Raw genomic sequence first — 14,329 nt, 5'->3', positions numbered from 1 at the left:
CTGCCATTCGGTATTGACCCATTTGCAAGGGCGGAACGAGTCGGGGAAGGACCGTCCGAAGGGAGAAGGGATACGTTGGCGATCTTATCCTCAGGCCCAGATTTAGATTTGAAGCAATCTAACCGGCCTCGTTTAACGTCTATGAGGAATCGCGGAGAGGTCACAGGAATAGCAATGCATGCTAGCTTGCGCCTGCTGGCTACCGATCGACTATATCTTTGGTAGATGGACCTATGTAAAGCAAGCATAACTAGTTAGTGGTGTGTTATCACTGCTCGTTGCTGCTCTCACTTATTTACTTAAGCGAATCAGTTTCAGCTATACCACATGTGCTTTCTATACTAGCAAGAAAAAGCAATTTCGAATTACATACGCAAAGAGGACTTGCCCAGAATGCCAGTCAAACTATCTGTACGAGATATTTTTATGCGGTGCAATACCATGTGGGTGCCATGCCCATTCGCTTCTGGCAGGCATGCTCATGTCTCCGAGCTGCACAATCGCCATGATAAATGCGAACATATCAGGGATACGATAGGAACATACATTAGCACCCTACGAACCCTCACACCGGAAATATTACACGCGGTCGTGCATTTTTATACTTTCAGTTCACCGCACCAACGGATCCAGCAATTTCACATAGGCTTCAACCACGCCCTAACGCTCGTCGAACACCACTGTTGCGCCTGGTATCAGCCCTGAAAAAGGCATACTCCTCCGCAAAGGCCAGTTGCTGGATCTCCCTTCGGCAAATTGGGGTTCTTACCGCGCACATAATCTCGCGCACGGACATGACTTGCATGGCAGGACCTTCGGTGGTGAACCTACGTGGAGATAACTCAGATCCCCTAGCTTCCCAGAAAGTCACTCGCCGAGGCTGTTGCATTTTGGCATGCCTAGTTGCAAAGCGCCGGTGGCGTTACCACCTTTCAGTAGTAGTCGTTGACAGGCGGGGCGGCATCCCCGTGTTCAGGCTCCTCGGGCTCAGTCCTGTAAGGTGTCCAACATGCACAGGAAGACACGTAACCCACCATCTGGGCATAATAACTTGAACGCGCTCATTAATCCCTCAAGTATTTCCTTTACAATCTTTATAATCCAACTCCATACTAACCTGGGATCCCTTCCGTCTGGGCTGAGCTCTCGATCCCGCTCGTCTCGTGGGCTTCGGCTCCGATTACGTTGCTCATAATCCCTCTCCACATCTCGACTCCGGTCCCTCTCACGCCCTCGGTCACGATCACCACGTCCATCGCGATCATAGTTGCGGCCATCGTCGTAGTGCCGATCTCGTTCGCGTTCGTAACCCCGGTCTCGACCGTAACCTTTGTCGCGTTCGTAATCGTAGCCCCGGTCCCGATCACGGTCATAGTCCCGCCCGCCTTGATCGCGTGGGCTGCGGCTGCGGCTGTAGCGACCGCCGCGTCCATGCGGGCTACGACTGTAGCGGCTACCACGGGCGGGAGATCGTGAACGACGGCGATCACGGCGGTCGCGGTCGCCTGCACCATAACCTCCTGTATGATGAAGACCAGCAATCAGCAAGTCAGGTCACATATAGCGATCATAATAATACAGCTTCTGCGGCAGTCATGCAATCCTCTGTGACGTGCGGCTTGCATGCAGGACCTTGTCCACACTAATAACCAGCACGCGAAATAAGCAGAGCATGCAACGTCAGGCGGACCAATTTAAACTCGTAGACAGACGGTCTTACCAGGACGGCTGCTGCCTGGTTCCTTCGTCTCCAGAATCATCATCTCACGAGGAGTCTTCCGCCCCTCCTTCGACAAGCAAACCTGCAATGTTAGGCGCGCAAAGCAGGACACCAGAGTCACACTGCCCTTACGAATACGCCTTTCCGTGACCGCGCACCACGACTATCAACACGGCAAAAGATCCTGCATTGTGGTCAGATGGGGGGCCATGCATTGCGCTAACTGGACACGTTACCAGTGCTCACGTTAATTTCTCGGCCGTCAAGCATGGTTCTATCTGTCTGGTAGATTGCCTCATCCGCATCTCGGGCGTCTCGAAACTCAATGAATCCGAAGCCGCGCGAGCGCCTGCAAACAGTTCGACAGCCAAGGTATAGCGACACGGTATCCGAGCAGTAACCACATCGCAATGACGACGCTTCACGCCCTGCAACTGATAGGCTCGGAAACGAAAACCTCCAGAATGATTGTGGCTTCCATGCTCCCGGAATCCTCACACACAGGAAGCGCAAAAAATCCTCGTATGCTGTAGAAGTGCTCAATGGTACCCAGCCGGTACCATATTCGACTGGCCGGCGATGGCGAACTTCTTTTCACCTCTCACGGCACATACACGCGCAATACGTGTGTCGCAAGTCGATCCAACTGTCGCTTTTGCACGCTGCTTGCCTGCCAAGCCGTGCACGAAAGGATGGACGTGGGTCATGCTCGAAAAGCTTGGTTTGGCCGTTAGGTTCCCTGCCTCTGCCAAAGTGGACACCTCAATGGCTTGCTCGTGCTTGTTCCAGGGCTTGCCTCGCTTCAATGCTTGCTACGCGCCTCGCTTATTCTCTTCCTTGTACTCTTCTTGCTTGCACACTTCTCGCTGTCCTTGAACCCTTGCTTGACAGGAACCCAAGAAGGCAGCCGTTGCTTGCTTCTTGTTCGTCCCCTCCTTGTCCGCCTGTTTGCCAGGCGCAAACTACTTATCAACCTAGCTTTCCGCTTACTAGTCGACATGAACATGAGGCACGGTGTGTTTCGAGCCTTCTTCATGAGGACTCAAGTACCGCACGCATCACGGACAAAATGTAGTACAGTGTGGAGGTCGCCCTTTGGCCAGCTCCGCGCATCCACCAACGCATGCGCACAAAATGACTTGCAGAATGCCATGAAAAGCCGCCCAAAACCAAGCTCCCAGCCATGCAACAGGACTGCGAGTACGCTTTCATTCGTGTGCCAAATAACCCAATACCAGTGTAAGCCAGGACTGCAGCTGCTGCCGTAAGCTACATAAAGTCTGCCCGACACACACATCACAAGTACTCACTGAGTATAGTAGTCCCTGGGAATGTAGACATCTCGAAGCTCGCCAAACTTTTCAAACTTCGCTCGCAAATCTTCCGCGCTGAAGGCAGGTGCACGTCAGGGGAGATGAAGTCGGGTTAGTGGTCAACTTCGCTAGATACATGGTTCACGCCTGCAGTGGGACGCATCATATCCCAGAGAAAGACGCCTTGTCTGCTGGTCAGCGACGTGTCAGCGGGAAATGTTGACCGTGTGATGATGGTTTATAATAATGCTGAAGACGTCCATTATTGAGAGAGCACTTAGGGTTTTGAAATAGCTGAACAGCTGCTAGTCAGCACAATGTCATATGCACATAGAGGCCCCTAACAACGTGCCACAGAATGGCTTTGAAATACATGTCTCGCTTACGTATAATTTAAGGGAATATTGCGGACAAGGACCGAAACCTTATTACGCACTCCCGCACTCGCTGGTCCATAATCCTCCCGCACTCCGCCGCGAGACATGGCCCAGAATAAGTCCTTGTATCCTGCCTAACAAGTGAAGATTCTGTAGTATGCGCTGATAAGAGACCCAAAGAGTAAAGAAGACGCCGCCAGGCTTGTGATAGCTTGTGAATTGTATGAAGAGCAAAGAACTGACGACGATACTAAAACGCAGTAAGTGCAGAGGCATCTATTGGTGGGACGTTTACAAGTCGAATTGTTCGCAAGCTGTACTTTATCTTCAACCAAGGGTACGACACATCCCGAAGCGCCCGACACTTGAGGCCTCTGTCAACTTATTCCAGGTGTCGGGCAAAGAATGCTTACTCTCGTTTTCATGTACATCCCATACCTGTAATAAAAACACTGGGGTTAAACTTACATTTCAACAAGTGTTGGAGAACCTGCTGGCGGGGAAACCGAGGGAGAGCTTGAAGCGTTTGGGGGGTACTCATGTTCACCACACAAACCCTTGCAACATTTTGGTTCGCGCCACCATTAGCAAGTGCCTCTTGCATTCAGGGTATAGCGTGGAACGCCCCTGGGCTAACCGAGACGCTAAACGGTACAAGCGAAGAGAACGCCGCTCCGCAGTTTTGCTGGGGGTCAAATGCATGCAACAAGCATTTAGGTTCACAATCGCAATCCCAACGAGGGTCTTTCCAAGCTCAAGCGTAAGCAAATGGCGACGTAACCGCTTCAACACCCTTGGAAACGCCGTGGCCTTGGAAATGCCATGGAACGCTCGCCCTCCGTTTAAGGGCCCAACATTACCCAGGCCCGGTGCCAGCCAAGCTAAGGTCCCCGTGTCACTCCGTAGTAGTGGTGTGCAGAGGCGTGTCTCTGGTTGATGACTGCTTATGCAAGTTCAGGCCGACCATACCAGTGTGGGGTGTGGACGACTGGCAACCACGTGGAAGCCGGCAGCATAACACGACATCATGGCACCAGCAGGTAGTTCCCTGATGCGCAATTACGTAATCTGGCACTTTGGGGACATATCTTCAGCTGCTGCCCCGCTCCCTTTTTTGCAACGATCCCAATAGGGCGCGGAAATGGTTACGGTACGGCGCTATGAACAACTTCTGTGGAGGAAGGCCCGCTCCCCAACCGACCTTCAAGACTGTTGGACCCTCACGGAACGATGCCGGTCCTCAATCAGCAGTGGTGCCAACATGGACTACATCAGAGCTGGATTGGTGTTGATGGACCAGATTCGCACGCTGGATTGGTGGTGATTGCCGAACCTTCCGTCTCTTCGGGTGTTCGGGTAAATGGATGAGGAGGGGTCCCTGAAGGCTGGATCCGCCGCCTTGGACTTTCAGTTCGTATGGCGAAGTACAGTGTGGTAGTGGTGGATGGTGCTATAAGGTGATAAATGATCGTAGAACTGACAATGTGATAGGGCGGCCCAGAAGCCTCCCACTCTGTAACATTACATTACATTACACATCAGAGCTCAAGTTCTACCGGATAGAGCTAGTCAACGCTACCGGATATGCATACGCGCCTCGTCGTGCGATTGTGCCACCCGAGTTTGGAAACGCTATGCCCGCAGTAGGCGACCGCCAAAGGCCAGTCCATGCCAGATCCGTGGTACGCTTTGCCTACTTGCTTGTTCTTGGTCCCAGCATGGAATGGAACGGGATGTGCTATAATAACGTCACCCCTGCAGCCTCGGTCGGTTGTAGCAGATTTTTTTCACCGCACTATCGACATCATGCCATGCAGTAAGGGGTCAAAGACATTGGCCCCCCGGCTTCACAGGACATCCCTTAAGAGTTCCAGAGTTTGCGACGCAAGATCCATGGCCATCACCGGGCTTACCTGACGGGACTAGATGCGAATTCGAAGCGGCCTTACCTGGTGCGCGGGATAATGGCATAGTGGCGTTCTGTAACCTTCGCAAGTAAGAGGTATGTATAATCTAACACTATAACTGAATAGCAGCCTCGGGGTCCAGCGCTTAAGAGCGGTTGCGTGCGAAAAGTTATAGATACGAACTCGGTACGGCATGGCATGTTATGTAATGACGATAACCCGACAAGTGGCAAGTTCTCTGGCCCCGTAGAGGCTGCAAACTGCCCAAAGTAATTAATTCACATGGTTACTTGCGTGGCTGTTTGCGAAAGTGGAGCGCAAGGCACCAATGATGCAAACGTCCTAACATTAAGGTGATATATAGTGAAACCGAACTTAGGGGAATGTTGTACTGCAAGCTTAGGTTTTTGCCTTTTTCCTGCAAATGGAACATTAAGATCAAGGACCACAGCTCCTTGAAAGCGGCCTCTGGGCGTGCCTGCGCCTGAGAAGCGTAGAATTCAGCATATAGAAGCGGCTCAGAGGATCATCTTTGATATTACCCGCGTCGCTGGTGAGTCATTGTGGGCGCTGGTCCACACTGCCGCCCACACTGGTAATGTTCATGGCTTGAGAAGTTTGTGATTCGTAAAACTCCTATAGTCGATGCGAACGGTAACAGTCTGTGATGGCATTTTATTGTTGGGCTGTTCCATGTCCGAACATGTGCTACCGTCTATCCAGGAGCTCTCCTAATATCCTGACATGACGGTTTCCCGTTAGCTTTGCAGTGGGCACAGCCGCCTGTTCATTGCCTTGGAAGAGTTTACATAACTGGTTCAAGGAACGGACTGGAGGGGGTATATGTCTTCTGTCAGCCCTAACTTGATGCCGCAAGCACAGCTGAATGCTGTAGCTGTGCTATTTATGTGCACCCATCCTAGCTGCTTGGAAAAGCTTGGTAATCGGTGGCTTGGTTCCCGAACTCACATCTAGCTCCATCGACTGCTGAACTCACCAGGACGCACGTTTCCTCGGAGGCGTAAATCAGTGACGCCACGTATTTGGGACGTCCTACTGCTCCGCGCCCAACTCGATGAATGTGGCCGATAGCGTAGCCTCAGCCGCCGCACAATTTCCAGGACACCAGCGCCCGCTCTCGCATCACAACAAGGATGGGCCTGCAGCCGCGCAGCCGGTCTCAAGCTACAATTTGTCACTTCAGACGGCGATAGCCGGCGCTTTGCTGGACGTTTGTCCCGATGTGGACGACTCACTTGCACACCCCACCGCTCAGAGTGCAAGCAACCAGCACATTAAGCAACCAGCGCACGCATATGGAGCGGACGGAGGCGCGGAGCGAGCCAGCTTACCTTCCACTCTCGCACCACCGCCAGCCGACCTGCAGCAAGGAACCCCGAAGAACTCCGACCCAGATCACCGCTGCCAATCCTCTGAGGTGAGCAGCTGCATGGGCCCGCGCAGCAGCTCAGGCCACGATACATCATGCTCTAACGGGGGCTCGTCCCTGACCTGCACAATGGAGTCCGGGGCCCTGCCGCAGCTGGCGATGGCGGAGGACGGGCGGGTGCGCCTTTCCTCTCAGGGCCGTTGGCCTGCCACGGACGGCGAGCTGGGACGGGCCGCGTTGCTGACCCCGCCAGGTCGGGGTAGCAAGGTCCTGTTCTTTCCACAGGACGGCGGCACGGGCACCTCCACCTCCTCAGCGCCACAGCAGCAGGAGGAGCAGGAGGAGCCGTTCCCTGAGGCGGCCGGCGAGGTTCCGCCCTCGTCGCCACCGGACGTCTTGCACCAGGGCCGTGCCAAACCCGCAGTGGACGCCGGTGTCGCCGGAGCGGGGCCCGATGTTGCCGCCAGCGCGGATATGTCAACACGACAGGTCGGCTGCGGCGACAAGGACGGCGACGTTTTCCCTGCTCAGGCAATGCCTTCACAGCTGCCTTCCAAAACAGGGCGCCGTCGCCCACCGCCGCCACTCCAGCTTGAGCCCATTTTAACGAGTAACTCAGTGGGGAGGGTCATGGGGCTGGAAGGGCATTCTAGTCCGCGGCAGCGCCTTCCGGAGGCCACCGCGCACCCGCACCATGGCCACCGCCACCACCGCCACGCCCTCCACCTCCCTGCGCAGCTACTGGAGGGCGCTGACCGTCCTGGGGAGGGCAGCTCTTGCGGTGGCGCCGCCGCGGCGGCCTCCAGCAGCTTAACCACGGCGGCGGCGGCAGTGGGACGTGGATTCCGCGACAGCGCGCTACCATGGCCGGACGATGATACCCTTGCTAGCCCTAGAGCTGCACATCTGAACCTACCTTTCCGCAAGAGGTGCCGCACCTCGACAGGCCGTGAGAACCAGGACTGTGAAATCTTTAAGCAGGTGCGCGACGTGTACGGCGACATGCATAACCTCAGCTGTGCTAGCAGGGGCAGCGGCAGCGGTGTCGATAAGGACAGCGAGGACAGTGATCGGGATAGTAGACGTCTTGGGAGGGGACGCTGTAGAGTCGCCGCGCCGCGAGGTGACAGGACGCAGCACAGTAACCGGCGCAGCGGTGGCGGCGGCGGCGGCGGCGGCTGCTACGGGTCTGCCGCTTTTCGCATGCGTGGCAGCAGCGGTTTTAGTGATCGCGACTTCGATTTCGACGGATTCGCCCAGTCATCACGGCTGCTGCTGCGACGGCGGCGTACGTCAGGCGACGCTCCTTCCGATGTGGCAGGAGCCGCCGACGACGACGGCATCACCACTACTGCGGATGCTGCCACCGTAACCACGGTCGCCGCGGCAGCGGCGGCGGCGGCGAACGGAGACATGCACCACCGGCGCCTGGCGCTGCGGCTGGCGGTGGCAAGCCGCTGGCGTGCCGCGCTGCAGGACGCACAGCGTCAGGCCTCGCTACCGTCGTCGCCGATCGCGCAGTCGCCGCGCGGCGGCGCGCCAACCATGCCCTTCAACTGGTCGCCCATTAACAGATCTACGGCGTCGTCTTCGCATCCAGCCAGTCCCTCCCTGGGTACTGGCGCAGGAGCTGGCGCCGCCGATATGTCAGCCGCTGCTGCCTTGGACCGCTGCTCGCGGACCGGACTGATGTTGGCAGCACAACCGATTGTGGCTGCACTGCGGGGCACGGCAATTGATGGCGGCGGCGGCGGCGGCGTGCGCAGATTCACCCGCTCGTCCTCCGCGCAGGAAAGCGGTCTCAGGCTGATCCACAGAGCTCAGGCGTTACAGGCTATCAGTGCTGAGGCCGTAGCCGCCGCCGGCAGCGGAAACAAATCCGGATCCGGATCGGGGTACGTCAGTTGCGGGTCGGTACTCAGCCGTGCAGGACATAGGATGGCAGCACCCGGCGGCGGTGGCTGCAGCAGCGGCGGCTCCGCCGCCGCTGCTGTCCCTGCCGTTGTTCCCAGCCTGCTCAGCCGACCTGGCTGCGACGGGGACGCAGCGTCGCCGCCGCCAACCACTGCCGCTGCCGCTGCCCCTGCCAATGCTGTTACTCCAGCTCCTGAGGGCGATGACGAATCAGGTGCAGAGCATGCTGCTGCTGCTGCTGCTGCCGCAGCTCCAGTTGCCGAAGCGACGGCAGCAGGGAGAGACGCTGCCGGGTCGCCCCTGTCGCCGCCGCTGCCGCGCCGTGGCGCCGCCAGCTTAACCCTGGCCAGCCGATTGTCCTCCGTCCACAGCGCCCTAAGCCCCTCTCCAAGTAGTACTACCACTGTGCCGATGCCCAGCTGGATGACTGTGACGCCAGCGGGAGGAAGGCGACCCACAGCGAAAATGGGGCTGCCGAACCCCAGGTCCCCGGCGGCAACCATGGAAGGGGGGGTGCCAGCGGCGGCGGCACCGTGCACGTCTCCTTCATCCGCCGCTCAGTCCCATGATGCTATGGTCGTGTCTGCCACGCCGGCGGCAGCGGCGGCGGATGCAGCCAAGGACGCGGATTCAGAGGCGCATGAAACGTCTGGCATTGCAGATGGCGGCACCGCCGACGGTCGCGACACTGGACCCGACGCATGGCGATGGACGCCTTTCGGCCTGGCAGGTCGCCGGGAGCCGCGGACCGCGTCGTCTGGCGGTGCCTCGGTCATGAAAGCCTTCGGTCAAGTCACCGCGATATCGGATATCCAACCAGACGCCAGCGGCGCCGCAGCTGGCAGCAGAGGCGGCAGCCGCTGTGGCGCCCCACTCACGACGGAGGATCTGGGAGACGATGACGCCAGCTGTACGGAGCAGGCGCAGGCAGGACTGCTGCAGGAGGGGCCGCCGCCAGTCGCCAGCACCAGGAAGGCCGCCGCCGCTGTCGTGTCAGCTGCGGCGACAGTTGATCTGGGTCCACGCACTGCTCCAGCAACGGAGCCCGTGGCGGACGCTGGCGCCGGTGGTGCGGTGCCGGTAGCATTACTGCCGATAATGAGACTGCAATCGAAATGCATGTCGGGAAAGGTAGGGGTAGAGGCCCTGCCAATGTTGGCACTGACGGTGGGGGTCGTCCTGGTGGTGGTAGTGGTGGTGGTGTTTGCGCCAGGGAGCTCCTACGCGGCGCTTTCGAGCTTGCTTCCGGGGGCTGCAGCAGTCGGATTTCTGTTGGCGGCGGCGGTGGACGTCCTTGTGGGGGCGTTATTATCGTGGAGGTGGCCGTTGGAGCGGTTGCGGAAGCAACTGGCGGCGGTACGGGAGATGCTGGCGGCGGTGCTGGCGGCGAGCGTCCTATCCAGGGCGCTCTGGGCTTCTCCCGGCGCTGCCACCGCCTCGGCGCTGGTGGCGGCGGCGACTGGGGCTGGCGTCGCAGCCACCACACGCCCGGCAATGTTATCCGCTGCTGCCGCCGCGGCGGCGGTTACCGCTGCCGCTGTGGCTGCAGCCGCGGTGGGGGCCTTTTTTCCGCCACCGGCGCCGGGCTCCAAGCGCCGTACAAACGGCGACAGCGACGATGAGGTGAAGCGCGCAGGGTTACAGCCGTTTGAGCAGCAGCACACGCAGGCAGCTCTGTCGCCAGCTGCCGGCGTTGACGCCACAAAGCTGCCGGTGACGCCGGAACAACCCGACTTTGGCTGGCTGGCACGGCAGCAAGCCATCCTCTCGGCCGTCAAACTGCAGATGCTGGCAGCGACGGACGTGGCTGGCATTGTACGGACGCTCTCGGACCACGTATGCGAATTGTACGACGGCTTGGGTGCGTACCTCCTCATGGTGCTGCCGGCGGAGGCAGACGATGACTGCGACGACGGCGCTGGCGGCGGACCGCCGCTGGCGGCAACTCCGCCAGTGGCGGTGGTGGTACCGCTGGTCCATTCTCAGGCGATGCGGCTGTGGATGTGGCCGGAGGAGGACGAGGCTGCCGACGGGTCTTCCCTTGTGTCGTTGAACAAACTTCCCACCCTGCTGGCCTGCCTGGAGGCCAACACCGCCGCGTACTTCGATGACGTGCTGACGGCGGCGGCGGAGGCGGAGGCGGCGCTGCGCTCCGGCGGAGGCGACGGCGAGGTGGCAGCGGCGCATCCGCCGCCGGCGGACGTTGTAATGCTTGCGGAAGACGTAGGGGCGTCGGGCTTCTTCGTGGCGCCGATGCAGTGTATGGAGCACCGGTTTGGGTTGCTGCTTGTCGCGAGGCCGACGGACGTCTTTGGCAGCGACGGTAGACAGCCGCCGTCGCCGGCACCTCCTCTGGACGAGGACCTCTTTGCGCTCAGCTGCTGCCTCGCGGACGAGCTGGCAGCGGCTCTTTACGTGAAGCACATGCAGGTGTGGGCGGCTGGGGCTGGACCAAGGTGTCGGTGCCGGCGGTGTAGTTGTATACTAGTATCGTAGCCATCAGCTGGGGGGGCCCGTAGGCACACCGCAACCCCTAGGTGAATGTAGAACATGTCGCCGCCGCACGACATGTCTCTTTCATGTCTCCTTCATGGCCGCAGCAGCGGCCGCGGCCGCGACTGGAGCCGTTATGTATGTATGTATATACGTATGTACTTTGTATGCACTGTGTGTACGTATGTATGTACGTATGTGTGTACGTACGTATGTATGTACTGTCTATGTACTGTCTATGTACGTAGGTAGGTAGGTGGGTAGGTGGGTAGATAGGTAGGTTGCAGAGTGGGGGCTCATTTGAGAGAGCCTTGGGCCAAGCCATGCAGGGTCTCGACAAGTGAGGGCCTAGGGACCTGTGAAAGGTGCGATATACGCGCTAAGAGGATGTCTACGGCTGTCACACACACGCATGCCCATGGCCGCCCGGCTTTCACGGACACCTCCCCACATGCGGCCGGAACTTGTAACTCGTTAAGTAACATACGTACGGGGCGGCATCTCCCATCATACCATCGTGCAGGCGGAGCTGGCGGTATCGGAGCTGCTGATGGCTGACATCATGCCGTACGATGCCGTACAGCTCCTGAAGCGCCGGGTGCAGCGCAGCCTAGCGGCGCCCTCTGCGCCCTCTACCTGCGCGGGTACGCCGCGGCATGCACCCACCGCCATCGCCGTACTCGACGTCGGCGCCGCCACCGACGGTACTGCCAACTGCCAGACAGATAACCTGCACGTCAGTGATTCACCCCTGCTGACGGCGGCGACAGTGCCGCCGCCGCCACCGCCCACACGGGCGTTGTCAACGCCGCTGCTGCACGTGAACCCGGGGGTGTCGTCAGTACGGCAAGGGGTGCCGGAGCCAGTGCCGCCCCGCCGCACGCTTTCAAACGTACAAATCCCTAGATGGGCCGCTACTGCTACCGCTACTGCTACTGCTACTGCTTCCACCGGATCCCTTACGAAGACATTGTCGTACGGTGGCGGCATGTCTAGACTCCGCTCCCCTCGCATCTCCAGCCTCACCGCCCCCGGCGGCCACGTCGGCATGTACGGCGCAGCCGCCGCCTCACACCGGATAGCAGCCAGCCCTGCGGGCAGGACCCTGTCGCTGGGTCGCACTGGAGGCCGGACATCCTGGGTGTCGTACGCCTGGAACGCCGCCGTGGCGGCAACGGCCGTAGGCTTGTCTCCGCCGCAGTCTCCCGACACGCGGCAGCCGGCAGCTCGCTGGGGACCTTCGTCGCCGTTGCTGGCGTTCCCGCCGACGCAGGGTATTTTTGGCATGTTGTCGACGGCTCCGTCGGCGGCGGCGTCAGGGCCTGGCGGGACTGCGACGGCCGTTGGCGAGAATGGGGCCAGTGGGGTTTCAGAGCCGGGGCATGATGCTCCTTCTGTCGTTGCCGCGGCAGCTGCGGCGGCAGCCACCTGTCCAGATGGACACCACGACATGCTGTCCGCGGCGGCGGCAGCGCCGGCGCTAGAGCCGGTACCGACAGCCGGCGACGGAGCAATATCGGGGCCGCCGTTGCAGCCGCCTGCGGGTGCCGTACATCCGCTGGTTCCAGCCGTGCCTAACGACACAAAGGAGGCCGCTGCCCCGCGGCCTGCATTCCTTCCCTGGACTCGTACGGCAGCCGGTGCTACCTTTGGTATCTCATGCGCGCCGCTGCCGGGGATTGATGAGTCGTACGGCAGCGGTGAGGCGCCAGTCGATGGCGCCGGCGGTGCTGGGGACGCCAGCGCTGGCGACGCCGGTGCTGACGTCAATATCACGGCAAGCGATGACGACAATGACAACGATGACTACGACATCAGCAGTGAAGCAAGCGGCGGCAGCGGTGCCGACGCCGTCAAGAAGAGCACTGCGTCCAGCGGCGATCTTCTGGGGTTGCTGTCGCCGCGGCCGCCGCCGAATCGCCAGCAGCGTCGGCGCATCCAACTCACCGCCAGCAGCAGCAGCTTCAGCGGCGGAACTTACGGCAGTGGCAGCCGTGGTACCGTCGCTGCTGCTGCTGCAGCGGCGGCGGCGGCGGCGGCGCAGCCGTTGCTGTCGTCAGCCCGGAACCACCCGTTGCACACCGGGGGTTTGGGCCAAACCCTCCCCGCCGGCGATCTGCTTCGCCCTGTGGTGTACGACACGGCAGCGCCGCCGGCTCCGCATCTGCGGCCGCCGGTGCTGGCCCCGCTGCTGAACCGAACCTTATCGGCTGCTGCACCCGTCACCACCCCCTGGGCTGCCACCACTGCCGCCACCGCCACCGGCGCCGTCACCGCCAGCGGCGCTTTGCCTGCTCCATCTCCTCCCTCCACCACCATGTCCTCGCGGCTGCACTCCTGGCGCGCGCACAGCTACACAAATGGCTCCGGCGGAGGGCTTGGACTTGGACTTGGACGACACCAAGGTGGGACGCAACCCGCGGATCAATCCTATCTCACTACTCGATCATACGCGATAAGAATTGCGCCATAAAGAGCCAACTACTGGCTGACGTCCAGAACCGCAAACTGCTGGAGGGAGTCCAAAGCCGCGATGGAGAGGAGGGGGCTCCAGGGGGCCGCATAGCCGCTTGAGAGTTGTACCCTTTACGGTGCCAGGTCTCGACTAGGAGATGAAGGATCAGCTGGGAGAAAGGAAACGGGGCAGGGGGAGGGGGAGAGAAGGGGAGTGCCGGGAATGGGCAGGTGATAATTTTCCATTGATTACGCGGATGGTGTATGTCATGGTTGGTTGGTCGGTTGCATGTATGTATGTATGTACCCCGCGCAGTTGGTAGTCCGAGCAGTAACCAAGGTCTCGTGTCGAGGACCCACAGCAGCAGCGGACAGGCGCCCGTGGCGGTGGCTCCATGGAGCCCGAACACGGCGCTATGGCGCAGCTGCGGCGGTGGCGGCGGCGGCGGCGCCAGGGACAGCGGCAGCATCAGCGGTGACGGCAGCGCCGGCGGTGATCACGGCAACGTTACCGCCGCTGCCGCCGTCAGCAGCACAACGGTTGCTGCCGCGGATGCCGCCTCCGCCGCGATCACAGCCGCCGGGCCTGTCGTACTGGACGTGCCGTACAAGCAGTGGCACAAGAACGTTACCGTGCTTTTCGCGGACATAGGTACGCGGTACACCTGTCCTTCCCTCCTTCCTTGTGCCACCGTCCTCTTTCGATGCCCTCTTCCCTTCCCTTTTCACCATCCCTTGCATTGCTTTCCGTCCGGACCTCC

At 59.9% G+C, this 14,329-nt stretch overlaps 1 protein-coding gene across 1 annotated transcript; it reads right to left on the bottom strand.

Annotated features, from left to right (window-relative positions):
• Positions 1–347: 347 nt before the first annotated feature.
• VOLCADRAFT_73973 (uncharacterized protein) lies at positions 348–3,695 on the bottom strand. Its single transcript, XM_002948716.1, has 6 exons — positions 3,420–3,695; positions 3,031–3,108; positions 1,967–2,069; positions 1,721–1,802; positions 1,118–1,520; positions 348–993 (listed from the first exon to the last, which is right to left on the bottom strand). Exons 1-6 carry the CDS (start codon positions 3,515–3,517, stop codon positions 933–935), a joined length of 825 nt encoding a protein of 274 aa, XP_002948762.1. The 5' UTR covers positions 3,518–3,695; the 3' UTR covers positions 348–932.
• Positions 3,696–14,329: the final 10,634 nt, after the last annotated feature.

This window comes from Volvox carteri (assembly GCF_000143455.1).
Source record: "Volvox carteri f. nagariensis unplaced genomic scaffold VOLCAscaffold_11, whole genome shotgun sequence".
Classification (NCBI taxonomy): Eukaryota; Viridiplantae; Chlorophyta; class Chlorophyceae; order Chlamydomonadales; family Volvocaceae; genus Volvox; species Volvox carteri.
The sequence above is the reverse complement of the archived record's forward strand: the minus strand, read 5'-3'. Positions and strand labels throughout refer to the sequence as shown.